Raw genomic sequence first — 21958 nt, 5'->3', positions numbered from 1 at the left:
CCTGGGTTCTTTGAAGACTACAAAGGCTTCATGGATACCATCATTGGCAAAGGCTATGCTGTCCAAGTCCCGACACACCAACTGAGCCGTGATGACGGCAGGGTGTTCTACATACCACACCATGGGGTGTATCACCCTAAAAAGAATAAGATACGAGTGGTCTTCGATTGCACAGCCTCGTTTAAAGATCAGTCCCTGAATGGGGAGTTGCTACAAGGGCCCGACCTGACCAACACACTGATTGGTGTCCTCTCAAGATTTCGTGAGGAACCAATAGCAATGATGGCAGACATCGAGTCGATGTTTTATCAAGTCAAGGTGACAGAGGAAGACGCAGATCTCCTACGTTTTCTTTGGTGGCCCAATGGCAACTTGAACGAGCCTATGAAAGAATTTAGAATGACAGTGCACCTTTTTGGAGCCACTTCATCCCCCAGTGTCGCTTCTTATGCACTGAGAAGAACCGCTGAGGATCACAAAGCCACTGCACCTCCAGAAGCTGTCCAGTCAGTCTTGCGTAACTTTTATGTAGATGACTGCTTGAAAAGCGTTGCTACAGAAGATGATGCTGTGATCCTTGCTGGTGACCTTCGCACCTTGTGTGCCAGTGGAGGTTTCAAGTTAACGAAGTGGATGAGCAATAGCAGGAAAGTACTAATGTCCATCCCCGAAGAACATAGAGCCAGTGAAGTGAAAGATCTAGAACTAAGCCATGAGGCTCTACCAGTCGAGAGGGCTCTCGGCGTGCAGTGGGATACAGAAACAGATACTTTCACCTACAGCATGAAGCTGCAAGACAAACCGATGACCAGAAGAGGCATTCTGTCAGTTGTCAATTCTATGTATGACCCCCTTGGCTTCCTGGCACCGGTCATCTTGCCTGCTAAACTCCTGCTGAAAGATCTCTGTAAAGAGCAACATAGTTGGGATGAGAACATAAGTGAAAAATATGCTGACGTTTGGAGAAGATGGCAAGAAGATGTTACTTGCCTCTCAGACTTCCGTGTGAGCAGGTGTTTGAAACCGTCAGATTTTGGATGCACTGCCAAAGCGCAGTTACATCATTTTTCAGATGCTTCAGAGTACGCATATGGCACTGTGTCCTATCTGCTGCTAGAAAACAATGAAGGACAGAAACATTGTTCTTTCGTGATGGGGAAGTCAAGAGTGGCTCCACTCAAGCAAGTCACAATCCCCAGACTCGAGCTGACTGCAGCAGTCGTCGCGGTGAAGGTAGACAAAATGTTACGTCAAGAACTTCAAGTTCCACTGCAACAGTCTATCTTCTGGACCGACAGCACCACCGTACTCAGGTACATTCACAACGAAGATGCTCGCTTCAAAACATTTGTTGCAAACAGAATCACACTGATCCGGGAAGCCACCAAGCCGTTTCAATGGAAGTATGTTAAGACAACAGAAAATCCTGCAGATCAATCCAGTAGAGGCCTGAAGGCCAAGAACTTGGTACAAGGCGGAACTTGGATTAACGGACCAAGCTTCTTGCTGGACAATGAATGTGATTGGCCAGCGCAACCTATTCAAATGAAAGAAACCCTTCAAGAGGATCCTGAGGTTAAGAACACAGTTAAAGTCAACACAGTCAAGGTTGAGGATAACGTGGAACCAATGAACGAACTGATCAAGTACTACTCGGACTGGCATAGACTCAAACGAGCAGTTGCCTGGATTTTAAAACTGAAGAAAACTTTGCAGCAACTGAAAGAGAGAAGAAAGGAGTTATCACAAAGTGAAACTGAAAAGGACCCTGCAAAGCAAAAGGCAAAGATAGAACAGTGTATGAAGAAATACAGAACAACAACAGAAAAGAAACCACTTACCTTGGATGATCTGGACAACGCAGAGTCCGAAATAATTCAGTACAGCCAAAGGCGGCACTTCGGAGAAGAAATCAAAGCTCTGCAGAAAGACAAACATGTCAGTAACAGCAGTCAGCTGGTCAAACTAGATCCGATTCTTCAAGATGGCACTTTGAGAGTCGGCGGAAGGCTCAACAAACTGGCCATGCCAGAGAGTGTCAAACACCCAACAATTCTCTCTAAGCAGAGCAGAGTTGCCACATTGATCTTGAGTGACATACACCAAAGAACAGGACACTGCGGACGCAGCTACGTCTTGGCACAACTAAGATGCAAGTATTGGATCCCACAAGCCAATTCTGCAGTCAGAAAAGTAATTCACGATTGTACAGTGTGTCGCAGAATCAGTGGAAAAGTCGGAGAGCAAAAGATGGCGAGCTTACCCGAAGATCGCCTCATGCCCGACAAACCTCCCTTTACAAATACCGGCGTTGACTTCTTCGGGCCATTTGATGTAAAGCGGGGCCGGAGCACAGTGAAAAGGTACGGCGTGTTGTTCACCTGCCTCGTCCTTAGAGCTGTGCATATAGAAGTTGCAGACAGCCTCGACACAGACTCCTGCATCAACGCAATTCGCCGCTTCGTGTGCAGAAGAGGTCAAGTCACTGTCATACGTAGTGACAATGGCACAAACTTTGTGGCCGCTGAAAGGGAGTTGAGAGAAGCAGTTCAGCAACTGGATAATGACAAGATTGAAAAGACCTTGCAGCCAAAGGGAATCAAGTGGATATTCAACAGCCCAGCCGCTTCCCACCAGGGCGGGGTTTGGGAAAGACAAATTCGTACAGTACGAAGAATCCTCAATTCCCTATTGAAAGAGCAAGCTGTGAATGATGATTGTCTGCAGACGATAATGTGTGAAGTCGAGAGCATCATTAACAACAGGCCACTCACGTGTGTCTCGGATGACCCGAATGACATTGAGCCTCTGACACCTAATCACTTATTGCTGCTGAAGTCACAACCCAGCATGCCCCCGGGCATCTTCAGTAGGGATGACATATACTCAAGAAGGCGTTGGAAGCAAGCTCAATATCTAGCAGACCTATTCTGGACCAGATGGATGCGAGAGTATATTCCGCTCCTCCCAAGAACGTCAGAAATGGTCAAGGCCAAGAAGAAACTTCACAGCTGGAGATGTTGTGCTAATAGCGGACAGTTCTTCACCTCGTAATTCCTGGCTTATGGGAAGAATTGTTCAAACGCTGCCAGACGCCAGTGGAACCGTTCGAAGGGCGAAGGTAAAAACCAAGACCAGCATTCTGGAAAGACCTATAAACAAGCTCTGCCTGTTGCAAGAAGCCAGGCCAGAAGAGAAGACTAACTGAGAAGAGGAAAGCAAATATGAAGATTTGATAAAAAGAAGAACGTGCATGTTTAAGTTTTTTGATGCTTTATGGACATTATAAGTAATGTGGCTCTGAATGTTAAAGTATGTTAATTGCTTAGCCCTCCTGCCTAACCAATTAGGGGCCGGGTAATGTAGGAGCCAATTGCCATTGTTTTATTTTTGAGTAAATTCATGTTTAAGATTAAGAAAGTTTATGCTAAAAAGGTAAAAAAGCTTTTGCTGGTAATCTGATTACATTTGATTATGCTTCTCAAGTATCAGGTGTGTCTACAAATATCTAGCTGACCTGACCTGTTAATCTGTTTGATGTTTAAGTAGGGCCTAATTAGTCTAGTTTGATGCACCTGTGTATAGCTCTGATGAGGGCAAACAGTCTTTTAGTTCAGTTGGAGTCAGACACTGAAGGAAGCAACACAGTTTTTTTGACCGTACACTTGCCTCTGTAAATTTTTGTGTTTTCTAAGTAAACCTTTTTTAAAGAAACTTTACTTTGTCTTGTCGTTCGCGTACAACTACTGTTTTGTGTTTTTGTGAGGTCTACTCCACCAAGTGGTACATTTTTAGAAGAATTAGACGGAGTGCCACTACACAGAGTACTTCTACATTTGAGTACTTTTTCCACCACTGATTATATGTCGCTGTCAGCCAAAAACCTTGCATCTCTCCTCTTTTTTTAACGTTTTCTCGTAAACGAATGTCCCATTTGGTCACATAACAAGCGTTTTGCACATAAGCAGCGAAATTAGCAGATCTACAAGCTCTCCCAAACAGTCTACTCAAACTGAGGGCTATATATTGTAGAGGCCTGCTAGTGGCCACGGGCCAATCAGCAGCCGTGCTGATTAGTGGCACTAGCGAATCAGTGGCACGGACCAATAATTCCCCACAGGCAGGTGTCATTTGCCACAGCTGTCAGTCATTTGGTAATCTCTCTCAAAACAGATCCAGCCACCAGCAATTCAAAGGATTTCTTTTTTGCCGATGGCCAGATTGGTCATTCATTTACACACGCACACACACACACACACACACACACACACACGCACACACCGTACTCAATTTCTCCCTCTCTTTCTTTCTTTCCCTTCTCTCCATCTGTTTTTCTGTCGCTCTCCCTCTCCCTCCCTGCCCCTCTTTCACTTTCTTTCTCTCCCTCTCTTACCCACCGACACATTCCCTCTCTCTCTCTCTCTCTCTCTCTCTCTCTCTCTCTCTCTCTCTCTCACACACACACACACAATCCCTCCCTATCTCTCTCTGTCGTTGTGTAGCTCTCTCTACCGTCCAGAGGGCTCAGGTTTCTTCTTGGCTTAGTTACACATTAAACAAAGACTGTGTTGTTCCTCTGGTAATTGTCTGCACTGGAGGAAGAATTAGAAACTCAAGCTTTAAGTCAGTACTTCTCAAACGTTTTCATGTCAAGGATCCCTAAATTGATACGTAGTATTTGGCCGTGGACCCCCACCTTAAAAATATGTTTGGGCCTACAGACCCCCATACAAGATTTGTGTATTATTTGTGTAAATATTCAACATTCTTCACATTCTTTTTAAGAATTAAAAGTAAAACCAGGAAAGCGTCTGTGTCATTTTAGATTTTAACCACTTTAAACATTATTTTATTGGCTTTGGTCAATACACATATCTGGCTTTTCAAAAATAGCAGATATACAAGCTCATAGCACGTCACGATCTGGTATTTGTTTTTAAATTGTGGCAGTCAATGTAGACAGGGTTAAACCAGTTTTAATGATACAGTATATCAACACATTTTTGCTGGGGACCCCCTGGAACCCCCTCAAGGACGCCTGGGGGTCTCCAGACCCCACTTTGAGAACCACTGGTTTAAGTGTATTTCATTTCATTTCATTTCAAACCTTTATTTATTCTCGAAGGACATTGAGGTTGCCCTCACTTTCAGTGTCGTCGAGAAAATCACAGTACAATTTCATTTTCATTTTCACATCAATCCCGTGTGTGTGTGTGTGTGTGTGTGTGTGTGTGTGTGTGTGTGTGTGTGTGTGTGTGTGTGTGTGTGTGTGTGTGTGTGTGTGTGTGTGTGTGTGTGTGAGAGAGTGTATATCCCATGTGACTGCTTGCTCACTTTACTGAAACCGCATCATAATCTGATGGTCTGAACTCTGAATGATACAAGGAGCCTCACAGAAGTGTGTGTGCGTGCGTGCGTGCGTGCGTGCGTGCGTGCGTGCGTGCGTGCGTGCGTGCGTGCGTGCGTGCACTCGTGTGTGCACTCGTGTGTGCGTGCATCTGTTTGCACGCGTGCATGCACAGCCACCTGCTTATGATATTTTAAGCGCTCTCAACTCACTCCTCACATCTCAAACATGTATTATATCTGAGATGGAAACACACACACACACACACACACAAACCCACACACATGAGCATGCGCGTGCATGCATGCACAGACCCACATTGTGCATGTGCACACATGCCCAAACATTAAATCAAATTGCATTTAAAAAAAAGTAAAAATGATTAATTGGTCTAGACCAATGGTTCCCAAACTTTTCAGGCCACGAACCCCCAAAATAATCATATTTGAACTGCCCCCCCCCCCCCCCCCCACACACGCTGACAAGCTTTTGGAATTGTAGGCATTACATTTAGTTTGACTCGGTTCCACAGATAAATATTGTGAAAATAGCAGAACTACAAGCTGTGCTCAGCAGGTTTCACAGCAATCTAACCAGTAGTTTTCAAGATAATTGTTACTGTCAAGTGGAAACCTTATATTATGTCCAAAACAGTTTACAGGAAATGGAAGAGAAAAAAGATATCCTGCGTATAATGGATCCATTGTAGTTATTATTTTGTCACGAGCTCTCGTTAATACTTTTCATTGGTTCAACATTAATAAAACCCACAGACACACTTTAAGTTTGTTTCAGTATCCCCCCGGGGATACTGGGGCGGCAGTGGCTCAGGGGTAGAGTGGCCGGGTAGAGTGAACTGGAAAGCCGCAAGGTTCCCAGTTCGATCTCGGACTGGGACACTCCCCTAGAGTTAGTGTCGAAGTGTCCTTGAGCAAGGCGCTGAACCCCTAATTGCTCCCGATGACCAGGTTGGTGCCTTGCATGGTTTCCTTCGCCATCGGTGTATGAATGTGTGTGTGAATGGGTTAATGGCACAATCAATGTAAAGCGCTTCGGATAGAAGCGCTATATAAATGCACCATTTACCCCCCGTTCAGTAACCCCCCCCCCCCGAAAGGGGGGATACTGAAAGTCAAGATCAAGCGGGCTTTTGCCCTTCTGCTCCACGGGAGGTTTCTGTCCTCCCTGAGCCCGCCTTAGGTCACCCCCTCCTTCTTTACATAACCCTTGTAGAAGTGAGGATAGAGCTGAATAAGGACCTGAGAGAAGCAGCCATCCATTCACATCAATGGGTTGAACTATCTATCCTTGGGGGCTGTATATAGCGTGTGCAGCAGCAGCATGGTCCTTTGTTTACTGGCTGGCTGCCTCCTCTTCCTGTGTCTTATTATTGGCCTTATCTGAGTTCCAGCTGAACACTCCCCTGGCAAACCAGCAGCGTTGCCATGTCTGCTTATTTTAAGCGACTTTGGGGCTTCTTTTTCTGTAAAGTTGCTTGTAAATTTTGGTAGTCACGGGTTGCAGTTTTTTTTTGGCTTCTTTCTAAAGTGTAGTTGTATGTTTGGGCTTGTTTCCTAATGTTGGTGAAACCAGTGGTTCTCACACATTTTCAAGTCAATGACCCCCAAATGAATATGTATTTGTCCGCGGACACCGTCTGAAAATAGTTTGTGCCAGAGAAAGTCTTTTTTTTAAAGGTTTTTCTTTGAAAATAGCAGATCTACAAGCTCATAACGCGTTGTGAGAGCTAGATCTGCTATTTTCAAATAGCCTATGTATATGTTTAAAGTGCTGATGTGGCCTATATAGTCGCTTCTTTTGGGGCTTGTTTTCATAGACCTTGTCGTTGCTTCTCTGGCAACCCTGTCAACCAGGCAGGGAGCATGCAGCCAGGAGGCCTGTGTTCCTGGAAGAGGAATGCTGCAGTGTCTGTGTTGATGTCTCCTTGCCCTGTCTGGGTCACTGAGAGACCCGCTAAACAGCACCGTTTACCGGGAAGGACTTACGCAATCACTTAGTTGCGATGGGAACAGTAAGAGGTGGTGTTTTTTTTGGTAATGCAGGCCTGTGGTCGTGTGTGTGTGTGTGTGTGTGTGTGTGTGTGTGTGTGTGTGTGTGTGTGTGTGTGTGTGTGTGTGTGTGTGTGTGTGTGTGTGTGTGTGCGTGCGTGCGTGCGTGCGTGTCTGTCTGTCTCTGAGACTAGGACCCATGCAGATCTACACTGTAAAATCCTACCTGTGTTTAATCTAACTCTGAGAGAGTACAAATGGAACCAAATGGACCCGTAACGGCGTAACGGTCCCCATTTGCTTCTCTCAGAGATACAGTCCTGTAAGGGTCCATTTGGTTCCTAACTATTTCTGTTGAGTCCTCAAGGACTCCTGGGGGTCCCCCCGGGAGGACCCCATGTTCGAGAACCACTGACATAATAGTATTGAACGTGTCTTGTGTTATTTCAAAGCTCCAGCCCTCGGAGGCCAAAAGCTCCAAACATTCTGCAGAGAAATAACAAACAATTGAACGAGAGCACTCAAGCATGAAAGACCGAGTCCCACAGTGATGTCCTCTGGTTTAATCATCAAATCGTCTCTGTCGGGTGTAAACCTCATATTTCCTAAAACCGAAACGTTTCAGGATTCAAATTCAAAAGTAGCAGATCCACAAGCTCGAAGCGCGTCGCTTCGTGCCGTGTTTCGAGCTTGTAGATCTGCTACTTTTGATGCTTTTGACTTGTAGATCAAGTAGGGCGTTAATTTACGAAAACATATAAAAAGTTTAAATATGGAGATAAGAGGTTTCTGCCTGACAGCGACAAAATAAACAGCCACAAATAATAAGTGAGTTTACGCTTCTCGGTGCACGATCTCAAGCCTATTCTCGTGTGTCTGTAAGTAATACAGTGGAGAAAGTAAATTATGAATTATTGACAAAACGCTTTGCATGTTTTCAGAGCTCACTGGCTCTGGCACGAATTGTCGAAATGACCAAAGCGCTTAATCAATGGAGAAGATGGAGATAGATGATGGAATAGCTGATGGCTCATAATCATGGCCTAGGTACCGAACAAAGGGATATTATTTGAGAATCAAGGACAATGTGTGCCGTGACCTTCCGTTCAGCTGGGTGTGGGTCCCGTTGAACGAGGTGACTCACCCAGACGAGTGTGTCTATTTTCACCCTGTTTTTATGATGTCAAAGCTGCTGTGGAGCGGCAGTCATTAACTTTGATGTGCTCTGGGTTTATGCTGCTGTTTGTGTCTCCTGAAAGACTGATGTTTACGTGTAGTTGACTGTTAAGGAGGTTGGAGACAGTGGTGGAAGAAGTATACAAAAACAAATTACGTATGTAGGGATGAAGTGGTTAATGCATGTTTTGGAATAATAATAAAGATCTACAAAGTAACTAGTAACTAAAGTTTTCAAATAATTGTAGTGGAGTAAAAGTACAATATTTGCCTCTGAGATGTAGTGGAGTAGAAGTAAAAGTACTGAACATTGAAAATACTCAAATTTGAACTCAAGTACAGTATTTGAGTACATGTACTTACTTTCCACCACTGGTTGGGGATGTACAGTAGACGGGATGAACCTACAGAGTGTCACGATCACATGGTCATTTTAGTTTTTTGAAATGTTTTTGTTTTTTGGAACATAATAAATCAAAATTGCAGTGATGTAAACAAAACATTGCACTGGGCAAGATATGGCACAATAACTTAAATATACACAGAAATGACCGGTGTCAATACTCAAGATAAGTAAGGTAACTATTCTGACGATTATGCAAAAATAATTGTATGCGTTTATGTAATAATAACATAGGCTCTGTGCAGCTGTAGTCCCAGTTTTCAGAATGTGTCACACCTATTTTCTCTTCCAGTTAATTTCCTCATAGCTTTGTTTGATTGGCTCAGCAGCTGGTTTGCACTGGAAACACACATAGATATAGAAACCTAGATACCTCATTGGCCTCTGCAGTTCATTGGAGCGACCGGTGATGACGCCTCCAGTTCATATCTGCTGCTCAGCCAATCAAACAAAGCCATGGGAAGGTGAACAGGAAACAGGAAACAGGAAACAGGTGTGACACATTCTGAAATCTGGGAAAAGATGCTTGATTTAGAAAGATAGACCTTCCCAATTGGAGCCACCAGGCATAATGGTAAACAAATCCTACAAATGGTCTCCTAAGTGTGCGTCTGACGGCAGTTCTTACGAACGTCCTAGAGAGGGTCCTTGGACAAATACATATTAATTCAATATATATGACCAGTGGCTCAAGTTTGAGAGCCACTGGTACAGACCTGGAACACATCTGTGTCACTTTAGATGTATTTGGCTATTCAAAAATAGCAGATATACAAGCTCATAGCGCGGCACCGAAGTGCTATGAGCTTGTAGATCTGCTATTTTTGAAAAATCTTGAAAGAAATATATATATATATTTTTTTTTTCAAAAAACTGTTTTTGGATTTAGAAAACATTTTTAAGAATCGCCTCAGGTCTTAATGTTAAACAACATTAGGAGACAAGCCCAAATATACAACTACACTTTAGAAGAGCCGAGTGTGACAGGGCTAGACATGCCTACCGGCAGACGGAGTACTGTTACTGTGCCTCGTTCAGCAGCTGCTGGAAGGGAGAGAAGATTTCTCACATCGGGTCAAACAGGGTGGAACCATATCGTCATGCTGCTACGCCTACAGTCTGCAGACACACAGAGGAGGCATGTAGGCAGGCAGGCGGACAGACAGGCAGGCGGACAGGCAGGCTATAGCTCCAGCCTTAATCCACCATGGAAGGGGTTAAATGATTACTGGCTGGTGGACACATGACTCTGTGATGATGACTGTGTGAGTTCTTATGACTGAGAGCCAGCCAGGGATCCTGTGTCTGTCTGTCTGTCTGTCTGTCTGTCTGTCTGTCTGTCTGTCTGTCTGTCTGTCTGTCTGTCTGTCTGCCTGCTTGCTTAACTGTGTCTGTCTGTCTGTCTGTCTGTCTGTCTGTCTGTCTGCCTGTCTGTGAGCTTAACCCATTAAGACCTGAGGCCGATTCTACAAATGGCTTCTAAATCAGTAGTTCTCACACTTTCAAGATCTTTCAATACCTTTCCTTTCAATACTGTGTCTGTCTGTATCTGTCTGTCTGTTTGTTTGCCTGAGTGCTTTACTGTGTGTGTGTGTGTGTGTGTGTGTGTGTGTGTGTGTCTGTCTGTCTGTCTGTCTGTCTGTCTGTCTGTCTGTCTGTCTGTCTGTCTGTCTGTCTGTCTGTCTGTCTGCCTGCCTGCCTGCCTGCCTGCCTGCCTGCCTGCCTGCCTGCCTGCCTGCCTGCCTGTCTGTCTGTCTGTCTGTCTGTCTGTCTGTCTGCCTGCCTGCCTGCCTGTGCATCTTTCAGTTTGTTTACCATGTCATATACGGCAGTGATTCTCAAATCGTTTTCATTTCAAAGACCCACATTTTGGTATGCATTAGGCCACGGACCGGACCCTTTAGATATGATTTATTTTTTTAATCTCTGGCACACCAGTCTACTCTGTAAAATCCACAGTGTTTACTTAACTCTGAGAGTGTACAAGTGGAACCAACATTTGGTTCCACTTGTACACTCTCAGAGTTACAGACCTGTCAAGTGTCCTTTTGGACCCCTGATTGTCCCTGGACCCCACATTGAGAAACAGGGTGTTTCTCAATGTGCTATAGGCCTATAGTGCTATAGGCCTACTGAAATATATGTGTACGTACAGCATTATGTAACTGTTCTTTTTTTTCTATAAGTAATCCCATAAATCCAAGTAATAATGAAGCCAAATGATATTGAACTGACATTGCATCTTGCTGACTCGCAAAGGTCCGCGAAGGCGTTGATGAGTTCGTAATTGAGTGTTGGCCTCGGCGTAGCATTGCATAGCGGTGCAATCTATACGTTTAAGGGGGCCTGAGGAGATGATATAGTTCATTGAGCGTTCGTCGGTGTGACTCCCAGAGCGCAACAACTGTAGTATAAATCGGGCTTTAATCTCAGGGAGGTGACAGTCACCTCAGAGAATTGAATTGACTGCAGGCCAGCCCAGCCAGGCAGGCAGGCAGGCAGGCATGGCATCTCTCGGTGTGTACACCGTGTCATATTTTTCCACTTCAGAGGGCAGCCCAGTGCATGTGAATACAAATAGAGGCTGACATGAGCAGCGTTGCCAGATTTTGCGGGAGAAATGAGAAACTAGGTTTATTATGAAAACAAAGCCCAAAAGAGGCAACTACTAGGCCACATGAGCACTTTAAACCTACAGCATAATATGCATTGGATATTTGCAAATATCAGATCTACAAGCTCACAACGCGTCTTGAAAAAAAGGGAAACATTTTTGATATTTTTTTGTACAGCATACTTTTAGATGGGGGATCCGTGGACGAACTACATACATTAATTTGGGGGTCCTTGACATTACATTTGGAAACAAGCCCAAAATAAGCAACTACTACACTTTGGAAACAAGCCCAAAAAAACACAACCCGCAAAACTACCAATATTTACAAGCAACTTTACAGAAAAAACAAGCCCAAAGTCGCGTATAATAAGCGGACATGGCAACACTGTGCATGCAGCATGAGGCTCTGTTGGCTGGGTTGTCTGGTCTGATCTGATCGAATCATGGGATGATAGCTCTCCCTGCTGGCATCTGTGAGAAGCTACAGTTTGGACTGGTCCAGTCCATGGGGAGAAAAAAAGGCTATTTCAGTTTGTCCACTTGCTCAGTGGTTTTGCAACCAGTGGTGTAGAGTAACTAAGTACATTTACTCAAGTACTGTACTTAAGTACAATTTTGAGATACTTTTACTTTACTGGAGTATTTCCAATTGTCTATCTATACTTTTACCTCTACTCCACTTCATCTCAGAGGCAAATATTGTACTTTTACTCCACTACAATTATTTGAACGGTTAGGTTAGGGTTTACTTTGCAGATATACATTATTACATTATAAAACACACATTTACCACTTTAGCCCTATTTTATACATAGGCTATTTTAAAATAGCAGATCTACAAGCTGTGACGCGGTGTGCGCTTGTAGATCTGCTATTTTCATTTTAGTACTTTTACTTTTGGTACTTTAAGTATATTTTGATGCCAATACTTTTGTACTTTTACTCAGGTAACATTTTGAACACAGGCCTTTTTTAACCGTATTGTGGTCCACCTTTCCCGTGTGGTCCGCCACATGTGGCACCAAGTGCCATTTTTAGCATTCTTGTGTAGACGCCATCCGTATATCCTGCTGTATACTGTGAAGAACCACCGCACACAATGAAGGGGATGATTTCTCATTGTTAATGTGTGCCGTTGTCTCTCCCTGTGTCTTTATGCAGAGGACGTTTTGACCAAGGATGCAGGAGAATGTGCAATATGCTTGGAGGAGCTGGTTCAGGGAGACACCATCGCACGCCTGCCCTGCCTCTGCATTTACCATAAAGGGTAAGACTCTACACCAGTGGTTCTCAAACGTTTTCATGTATTTGGCCGCGGACCCCCATCTCAAAATATATTTTGCAAATATTTCAGTTACAAATGTTCGCTTTAAAAAAGTATATATTCAAAGATTTGTGCAAATTCTCAAGATTTTTCAAAAATAGCCAAAGTATAAAGCGTTAAAGTGGTTAAAATTATTGTTATGCTGTATTAACACATTTTGCTGGAGAACCAATGCTCTACACCAGTGGTTCCCAAACTAGTGAAAATGGCAGATCTGCTTTGCGTTGTGAGCTTGTAGATTTTTTCTACTTTCCCGACTTCTTAATATTTTTTTTCAATTTATTTTTGGAAATCATTAGATTTTCTCATTTTATTTATGAAATACTTTTTCTATATTTGTTTAAATGTAGGAAATGGAAAAAAGGAGACATTTATTCGCAACCCATAAAAATTGGTCCACGGCCCAAAGATGTTAGGGAAACAGTGCTCCACTCTTGACGGTCCATTGTGGTCCATTGTGGTCCAGAGTTAAATTAACACTATAGTCTCGCGTAGACAGACGACTATTGCACAATCTCCGAATGCTATATTGAGTCTACACCTACACCTATATTGGAACTACACCTCCCGAAATCCGAGAGAGGAAGCTGGCACTTCCGTTCACGAAAATATATTTTGAAATATCTTTACATTTTATTTTCCATTCCATATTTCCCTTTCTCCTAAGCAGCAAGCTATACAGGTATATGCTTAGATGATTTTGACGTCCAGGGAAACTCTCCCCTGTCAGGTGATAAGAAGGTCAGTTGGCTCTCATGCATTGAAGGAGGCATGAGCTCAGCCCTGGCCTCCCTAGGTTGGCAGAGGGAAGGTAGTGCCCTGGATTACACGCTTAGGCATTGGCACTGGGTGAAAAAATAGGGGTTACAAAAAATCGTGGGATACATTTTTTTTTTTAAAGAAAGATGATTTTGACGTATATTAGGATACATTTGCGCGACTGTAAAGAGGAAACGGAAGTGGGGAGGAGGCTTCACTTCCGCTTTAGACTGAAAAAACGAGCCCAATCGATGGTCTTGAAGGGCGTATCCAAACCCAGGCGCTGGATTTCTACGCCGCTTCCTATTGCTTCACCAATCTATGTCCCCGCCTCCCCTCCCCCCCCGGCCTGTCCGTGGAGCACGCTGACGTCACCAAATTTAGAGCGACGCCCCTCTGCACTCTGATTGGTTAGGAGATAACAAGGTCCTAAGACCAGCGTTCCTGCACCGTTCTCCCAGGCTTTTTTTCTTTTGAAACAAAAAAAAAAAGCATGGGTTTCCGAGGCTACTTCCGCTTTATATTTTAATCATGATCAGAGCTTCCGAGTCCTAGACTGTATGACCGGAATCTGAACATCATTTCTGCCAGGGACCACAATAAAATATTGGTGACTGTTTAAAAAACATTTTTCAAGATTTTCCAAAAATAGCAGATCTACAAGATCACCACCTGTCACACACGTTGTGAGCTTGTGGCTTAACGATTTTTCTATAGTCAAAGTATACATCAGGGTCAAAGTACAGATTTTGAGCTTATCTTTAGCTAATTCTGCTGGGGGACCCCTCCTGACAACCCCTTCGGGAACCCCTGGGGGTCCCCGGACGGGAACCACTGGTAGAGAATACCGACGTCACTACAGAAGCCTGGCAGATGAAAAGCGTTATCACCATAAACGTTGCACTTTCCACTGGCAGTATTTGCATTCCATAAGCGTGCCATGTGCCTACGACGAGGCGCTTTGTTTGTATAGCACTTTTCATACACAAAGGCAGCTCAGAGTGCTTTACATAAGATCATCTGTGGTGTATTTTAGGTTTTGACAGCAGAGTGGAGACAGACAGAACAGCAGTGGTGGAAAAAGTACTCTGAATGTTTTACTTAAGTACTTAACTATTTTCAAAATATACATATATATATAGGGCTGAAGTGGTTAATGTTTGTTTTGTGATAATAACCAAATCTACAAAGTAACTACTAACTAAAGTTATCAAAAAACTTTAGTGGAGTAAAAGTACAATATTTGAATCCGAGATGTAGTGGAGTAGAAGTAAAAGTATTGAAAACTGGAAATACTCCAGTAAAGTAAAAAAAAATACCTCAAAATTGTACTTAACTACAGCACTTAAGTAAATGTACTCAATTACTTTCCACCACTGCAGACAGAACAGCGTGTTGTGTACCTGGGCCACGCTCCATCTAGCTGAATGCTGCATCCATTTATCACTCTGACACTTATAACTCACCCAGCTCTCTGTCTGTCTGTCTCTCTGGATGATGAAGAGGCACTGTAGTTTTATTATTCCCTGCCTGTATCGAAATCTACTTGTAGAAAGAAAGTCTGTTTAAGTGTATGTCATTCTGTCTTGTGTCATCAGTAAATCTCTCTCTCTCTCTCTCTCTCTCTCTCTCTCTCTCTCTCTCTCTCTCTCTCTCTCTCTCTCTCTCTCTCTCTCTCTCTCTCTCTTCATGGTGTCTATCACTCTCTTGTCTTTTAACAGCTGTATCGATGAGTGGTTCGAGGTGAACAGATCGTGTCCGGAGCACCCATCAGACTAAAGGGCCTTGTTGTGTTCTTTTGCACAGGTAAATGTGCAGCACACTCGTCATCACATCTGATCAATTATATAAGTAATAGTGATACATTTTCTTTTCTTCTGCTTGTTTTTCAAAAAGGTGCCAAGCCGCTTCTATAAGTGGCTTTGTGTGTTTGTTTGTCTCTCTCGCTCTGTCTGTAGCACGGACACCTGCAACTGATTAGCAACTGATTACAAGCAACAGTAAAAAGACAAAGTGTGTGTGTACATCAAGGACCCAGCATCCGCCTTTGAAATTGAGTCTATTTAGGAAGTGACAGTTCATAAGAATGGCCTGTAGTTTCGCTGTTGTACCCCTGCTGGTGTCAGAAGAAATAACTCTCAATGCAAGTGGTTTTTGTCGAACTTTAGACTTGATTTTATTACCTTAATAAACATTGTAATAAATACTATATGCTTCCAGTCGCTATTTTAAAGTCTTCTTTCAATCATCATGATATGCGTTTTGGTAAATGATGGTCCCATTTATTTTAAAATTGATGATAAAGTAGGGTATGCTCTCGGAGGGGCGGGATGATTTGATTGACAAGCTACACAACCAATAGCATTCATTCCCCGCCCCCGCTCTTGATTGACAAGCTATCCAACCGATATGACGCGATATAGAAAGATGGCGGATTTGAAATTGCTGAAAAATAGGCTTAATTTACGGTCTGTAGAGTCTGGGCGTAACGCTGTCCATTCTTTTTACAGTCTATGGTGCTATATACGCATACGTGCCCGTTACTTATAAACACACTCATCAAAGGCAGTGTGTGATTTTAGATATTTATAATTCAATGTTTTTCATTGATGTGCTTACGTCTGTCCTCTGACAGGTATCAATGCTCCCACAGATGGAGAGTTTCCCACAGATGGAGAGTTTCAGCGACGACAACACAGCCAACAATGTGAAACCCCCTCCCCACTTCCTGGGTGCCATGGAGACTGCTGGACACTGTGACGTCTATGGCCAGTGTGACACTGACCTACCTACCTACCGCTTCTCCTCATGCTTCTCCAGACCCTCCTCCTCCAATCCCATAATGACCCAGACCTCCACGCCCACTCCCTCGCAGTACTGTATGTCGTAACCCCCCCCACCCCCCCTCCCCCCCGGACATCCTATAGTAACACGGTGTGCCATAACTCATTAAAAGCAATCTTCAGGGATAGACCATATTTTGCTGACCGCACCACATCCGCACGCACACGCAATCTCGTCCTGGACATATATACGGACGGACAAAGGGACACCCCCCCCCCCCCCCAAAACGACCAGGTTTAACCACACAGAGACTCATTTTGTGGGAGTTAACGCCAACTCAGATGCACAGCTGTCCCAATCAGGAAAAAAAACAGTTGTCGGCGAGTGTAACCACTCCCACTCCCGGCGAGTGGAGCGGAAAACACTTGGACACGCCTCGGCGATCGATTACCGAGCGTGCCGCCGCCGCCGTCGTTATTACCAGACGTTAAACTCTTCCTTTTTCCTTGATGTTGACTCCTCCTCTTCCTACTGATTTGACAAAAGATCTGTTTTTTTGTTTTTTTGGGAGCTGATTGTACACCAGGACACTGGAGCAGGTGGAGACAGCGGGGTCAGAGGTCAGTGGAAGGTATAGCCGTAGGAGTGCAACAATGAATCGAACCAATACATTTTAATCCATTATAAAAAATGATCGATAATCGATACTACTATAATATCATCAATTCATAATCGATTCCTATTTTGGGCCGTGTCGTTATAGGCAAAAGGTTTACAAACAATTTAAAAACTGTGGAAATAGGGGATTTACAAGCTCGATGCAATGTGTTGTCAGCTTTTATTTTCACAGTTTTTGCTCTGACTATGCCGTTGTGTGACGGAATAAGTGGTTAATATTGACTGCCATTGATTTCAGATTTTTTTCAGTAGACTGCCAGAGATTTTTCAATGAAAAAACAAAAGTACTCAGGAGCCGAGATACAGAATTTTTAAGTTTTAAGTTAACAAGGAAGTGGATGGGAGTCTATATCTTGGAAAAATCATATCTCCTTGGTCTTTGGGTCAAATTATTATTATTTTATTTTTTTCAATAAAACGCAGATCTGCGTTTTTGGCAGCCAATGTGTTAATTGATTCGTTGATATATAATATTTTTTTTATATAAATAAATAAAACGTATTTCTCGGTTATTGGATTAATCGAAAAAGTAATCAACAGAATAATCGGTAAGAAAATAATGGATAGTTGCAGTCCTATATAGAGTTTATACCTTCCTTTGTCTTCATTATCTCTCCGCCAAATAGCCGAATTTATACCTTGTCGTATGACGGTATCGCATGCCGGAAATCTGCGTCGTGTCATAAAAGGCACTCGGGACAGGTGCAACCTAAGTAAGCCTTGCCTAGCCATGTGGCCCATAGGGCAGGAGCCAATCTCCTGTTTGTGTAGCGTGAGGCGACTTGATGAACAAGTACAACCCCTGGACATGATCCCCAATCAGTGGTGGAAAAAGTACTCACATGTTTTACTTAAGTAAAAGTATCAATACTGCAATATAGAAATACTCTGTTACAAGTATAAGTCCGGAATTCAAAATGTACTTGAGTAAAAGTACAAAAGTATTGGCATCAAATTGTACTTAAGGTACCAAAAGTAAAAGTACTCATTATGCAGAATGTCCCATTTCAATTTTGTATACAAATCTTTTGAAAATAGCAGATCTACAAGCTCACAATGCGTCGCATTGAGAGCTTGTAGATCGGCTATTTTCAAATGCCTGAAAGGTATATAGTGATAAAGTGATTATTGTATGTTTTTTAATAATAATCAATCTACTAAGTTACTAGTAATTAAGGTTTTCAAATAAATGGTAAAAAAAAAAGTAAAAGTATTGGAAATTGGAAATACTTTAGTACAGTACTTAAGTAAATGTACCAAGCAGGGAGGCATGGGGTCGCATTTTTATAGTCTTTGGTACAAAGTACCATCTCTTTAACCCCTTTTAGCAAAAATACAAAGACTGCATTCATGTAGTGGTAACATTACTGTGTAAATAGGTAATTAACACCATTGTTCTCTTAAGTACACCATCTTATTCAATATTGCCATGAAAGCCTCATCATTATTATATATAATATAATTCCCATGTAAATGAATATGTTAATTTCCATAAGACAGCCTGTTTTTGGTACATGATAGTACTATACATTTGGTCAAGGAACCAGAAAAACTGGCAGTGTTTTATATGTCAACCCAACACATTTCTCCTTAGAACAATGGGCAAGACATGTAAACAAACATGTAAACAAATGGGACACAAAATGTTATTTTGGCTGTTAAGAATGCAAACAGAAAAAAAATATTCAGGTTCGGGATACCAATTTATCAGGAGAAGGAAAAGAAAACCTGTAAAAATCCTTTTAACCAAAACATATCACTTACGCTACCTTTAACCATGTCTAGGCCCTATAGAATTCCTCATTACTATTGCGTGACGCGTCGCATCTGTGAGCTTGTCGCCGGGCTATTTTCGGCGCGCGGAAAACACCGTCATACAGCGGATGGGTAAATCCGGCTTCTCTCTGCCTCTTCCACCGACTGTGTCTATACCTGTGCCTTTCTTTCTGCCCCGGGGCCTGGACAGGACAGGAGCCCTGGATAGGGGTCCTGGACAGGGGCCCTGGACAGAGGCCCTGGACATGGGGCCCTAAAACAAGGGCCTTCCACATGCGTGAGGCCCCAGGGACGTGCACACTCATGGGACTCATGTAGACGGATTCACAGCACTTTGGCCTGAGCTGAATACGACGGTGCATTCGCTATCTCTGTACCGCACCACTGCTACTGTAACTGGTTCTCAAACTTTTTTCATTTCAAGGACCCCCCCTCCCACAACTCTGAGAGTGTGCAGAATACATTCGGGGGCGGCTATAGCCGAGTGGTTAGTGAGCCCGCCTAGGACTCCGGAGGTCCCAGAGGTCCCAGGTACGATTCCAGCCTTCGGCAAATGTGTCAAAGGGTCCCTGAGCAAGATACTTAACCCCTAACTGCTCCCCCTCCGTGCTCCTCTGTGGGTCAGCACTCAGCTGGGTGAAACCGAAAACGTATCCAAAAAAGAAAATGTGTACACTCTCAGGGTTACAGACCTGTGCGGGTTCATTTGGTTCCTAATTATCAATCATTTAGCCAGGGGGGAACCCCCTCAAGGACCCCTGGGGGTCCCCAGACCCCACTTTTGAGAACCACTGTACTGGATTATATCACCCTGGCAGCTGTGCTGAGCTTTAGAAGTGCCGGGGCTGTGATTCCCAGTCCAACCATGTGGTGGCACTGTGGAGCAACAAACTGTGTGGAAGCAAAACACACTGGATGGAGTGTGTGATTTGGGCTCCTAGGCACCCTCTGGACAGAGACGAAGAATGTTCCTTTTCTTTTTTCTTTTTCTTTTTTTGTTTGTAGCAGTACTGTGTACTTCTGGGACATGAGGTTGTACAAGCTGAACCCCAGGCAAAAAAAAATAAATCTCTTTGTACATAGTCTAGCCTTTTTACAGGGTTCACCCACCCGCCCACACACACACCTCACTCACGTTCACGTTTTGTTTTTCAATCACTTTATTTATCATGATTTTGTTTTCATTGGTTATGCAAGTGGTTTTATGTATGTGTGTGCAAATTTGACATTCAGCGTGTTTTTTAGTCTTCTGTCTAAAAGAATTGTAGCGGAGAAAAAAACAAGCAAACAAATTGGCCTTAAAAGCAAACAGAATGACGTTCACCACTTTGTCCTCCTCGTGTCGTGTTTTTGTTGTCTGTAATAGCTGCCTAAAGATAGCACACCAAGCTACTAGTTTGTTCAGATAAACTCCATTAACCTCTCGGCGCATCGCCAACGGATGTGGAAGTGACAGAGAGAGAACAAACGGTTAGTTAGGCCAGTGGTTCTCAACCTGTGGGCCGGGGCACACTGGTGGACCGTGAGGATACTGCAAGTGGGCCCCCAACTAATTGGAAAAACACGAAACTTTTAATAATAATATGAAATAAAAATAAAAAATGTCATGGTATTTTTTTGTCCTTTACAACTTTGAATCGTGATACAGATAAATAGGAACCCCACCCATCTGTGAGGTCAGATGAGGGGGCCGCGAAGTGGGCCCTGATCCAAAAACGTATGAGAACCACTGAGTTAGGCCATGCCAAAAACCTGTCAATCAGAGAGAGAAAGAGAGAGAGAGAGAGAGAGAGAGAGAGAGAGGTGTGACTTCATGACAATATCAGGTCATTTCAGTCTCTGTTTAAAAAGGCCTTGAGATATTTCACTTTTAGGGTTTAAGAGCTTTTTAAATACACGCTGCTAACTACTGAGGACATCTATCATCTCTGCTGTCATTTGGCATGTCATTGATGACCAATCTGAAGATGTGGGTATCATGTTGTTAAGAGGTTGAATTAACCACTTAAACCCTATGTACTTTGTCCGACCCCCCCCCCCCCACCCCCAGGGGTCTGTGTACTCGGGGCCCCCTCCCTTTTTCCCCCTCTAGACCAAATATCTCTTTGCCGAAACATATCCGGTCATGAACCTGCCTGTGCAGTTCAGTTGTGAAAGTCACTGTTCATCATTTCTATCCAAGCTGATTTCCACTAAACGTTTCTCAGCAGACACAGAATATAACTCAGCCAAAGCAATGACAAATTCCCCTCATGATGAGTAAAACTAGTGCTTATACATCCTGACGGGAGTTCCCCCGGTTTGCACAACCAGCGACAAGAAAAATGTTCAGTTGTAGCCGGTGTTACAACCTGTTGACCTGGTCCTCCCACCCCTCACCCCCCTCTACGGCCCATATCTCTTCAGCGAAAATAGACGATCTACAAGCTCACAACATGTCACGTTGTGAGCTTGTAGGTCGCCCCCCCCACAGAATAAGGGGTGCTAGGGTTCATGTGGTTAACCACCTCCCCCCCCCCCCCCCCCCACAGTTTAATTATTTGACAACGATAACAGTGTAGGGGCTCAAGAATGTGTAGCATCCTGACATGTCCATCCTGTGTTGTAATAAATTGTATGGGGGAAGAGCGTGAGAGGCACTGAGGATACAATACCAGGACAGCCTTATAATATATTATGAGCTACTGCATAATCAGTCGAGCACCTTGCAATCCCCATTTTGGTTTAGTATTTTAATCTTGTTTTTTTTCTTTATTGGGGCGGGTGGGGGTTAGCGGGGAGGCGATCCTCGTACGTGTGACTGTACGTTTATTTGCTGCTTGTGCTTCTGTTCTGAGCCCGTATCGGTCCAAAGTCGATCGATGTTTGTCCAAAATCTTATCTGTGTGGCACATGAATACTCCATGTTTAATCAAAAGTGTTGCCTATAGGGACATCTTGAAGTGGGCTGTCTTGGAGGATGAGGGTTAGCCTATATACTTGATGGTAGATTAATGATATATTTTTACCCATTGGCAATAAGTATAACTCATTAATGGAATGGAGAATGATTGCTTTGTGAGGAAAGTGAACTTCACAACTGAAA

The 21958-nt window shown here is 43.5% G+C and overlaps 1 protein-coding gene across 1 annotated transcript in view; it reads left to right on the top strand.

The window, feature by feature from the left end:
* znrf2b (zinc and ring finger 2b) overlaps positions 1 to 21357 on the top strand; it is a 126203-nt gene extending 104846 nt beyond the window's left edge. Inside the window, exons 3-5 of the mRNA XM_084052776.1 lie at positions 12714 to 12819; positions 15357 to 15441; positions 16271 to 21357. Coding sequence (XP_083908902.1) covers positions 12714 to 12819; positions 15357 to 15414 — 164 coding nt within the window. The 3' untranslated portion in view covers positions 15415 to 15441; positions 16271 to 21357. The remainder of the gene's footprint in view (positions 1 to 12713; positions 12820 to 15356; positions 15442 to 16270) is intronic.
* Positions 21358 to 21958: the final 601 nt, after the last annotated feature.

This window comes from Gymnoscopelus microlampas (genome assembly GCF_963454915.1).
Source record: "Gymnoscopelus microlampas genome assembly, chromosome: 3".
NCBI classification, from domain to species: Eukaryota; Metazoa; Chordata; class Actinopteri; order Myctophiformes; family Myctophidae; genus Gymnoscopelus; species Gymnoscopelus microlampas.
This window is presented reverse-complemented; position numbering and strand designations above follow the sequence as displayed.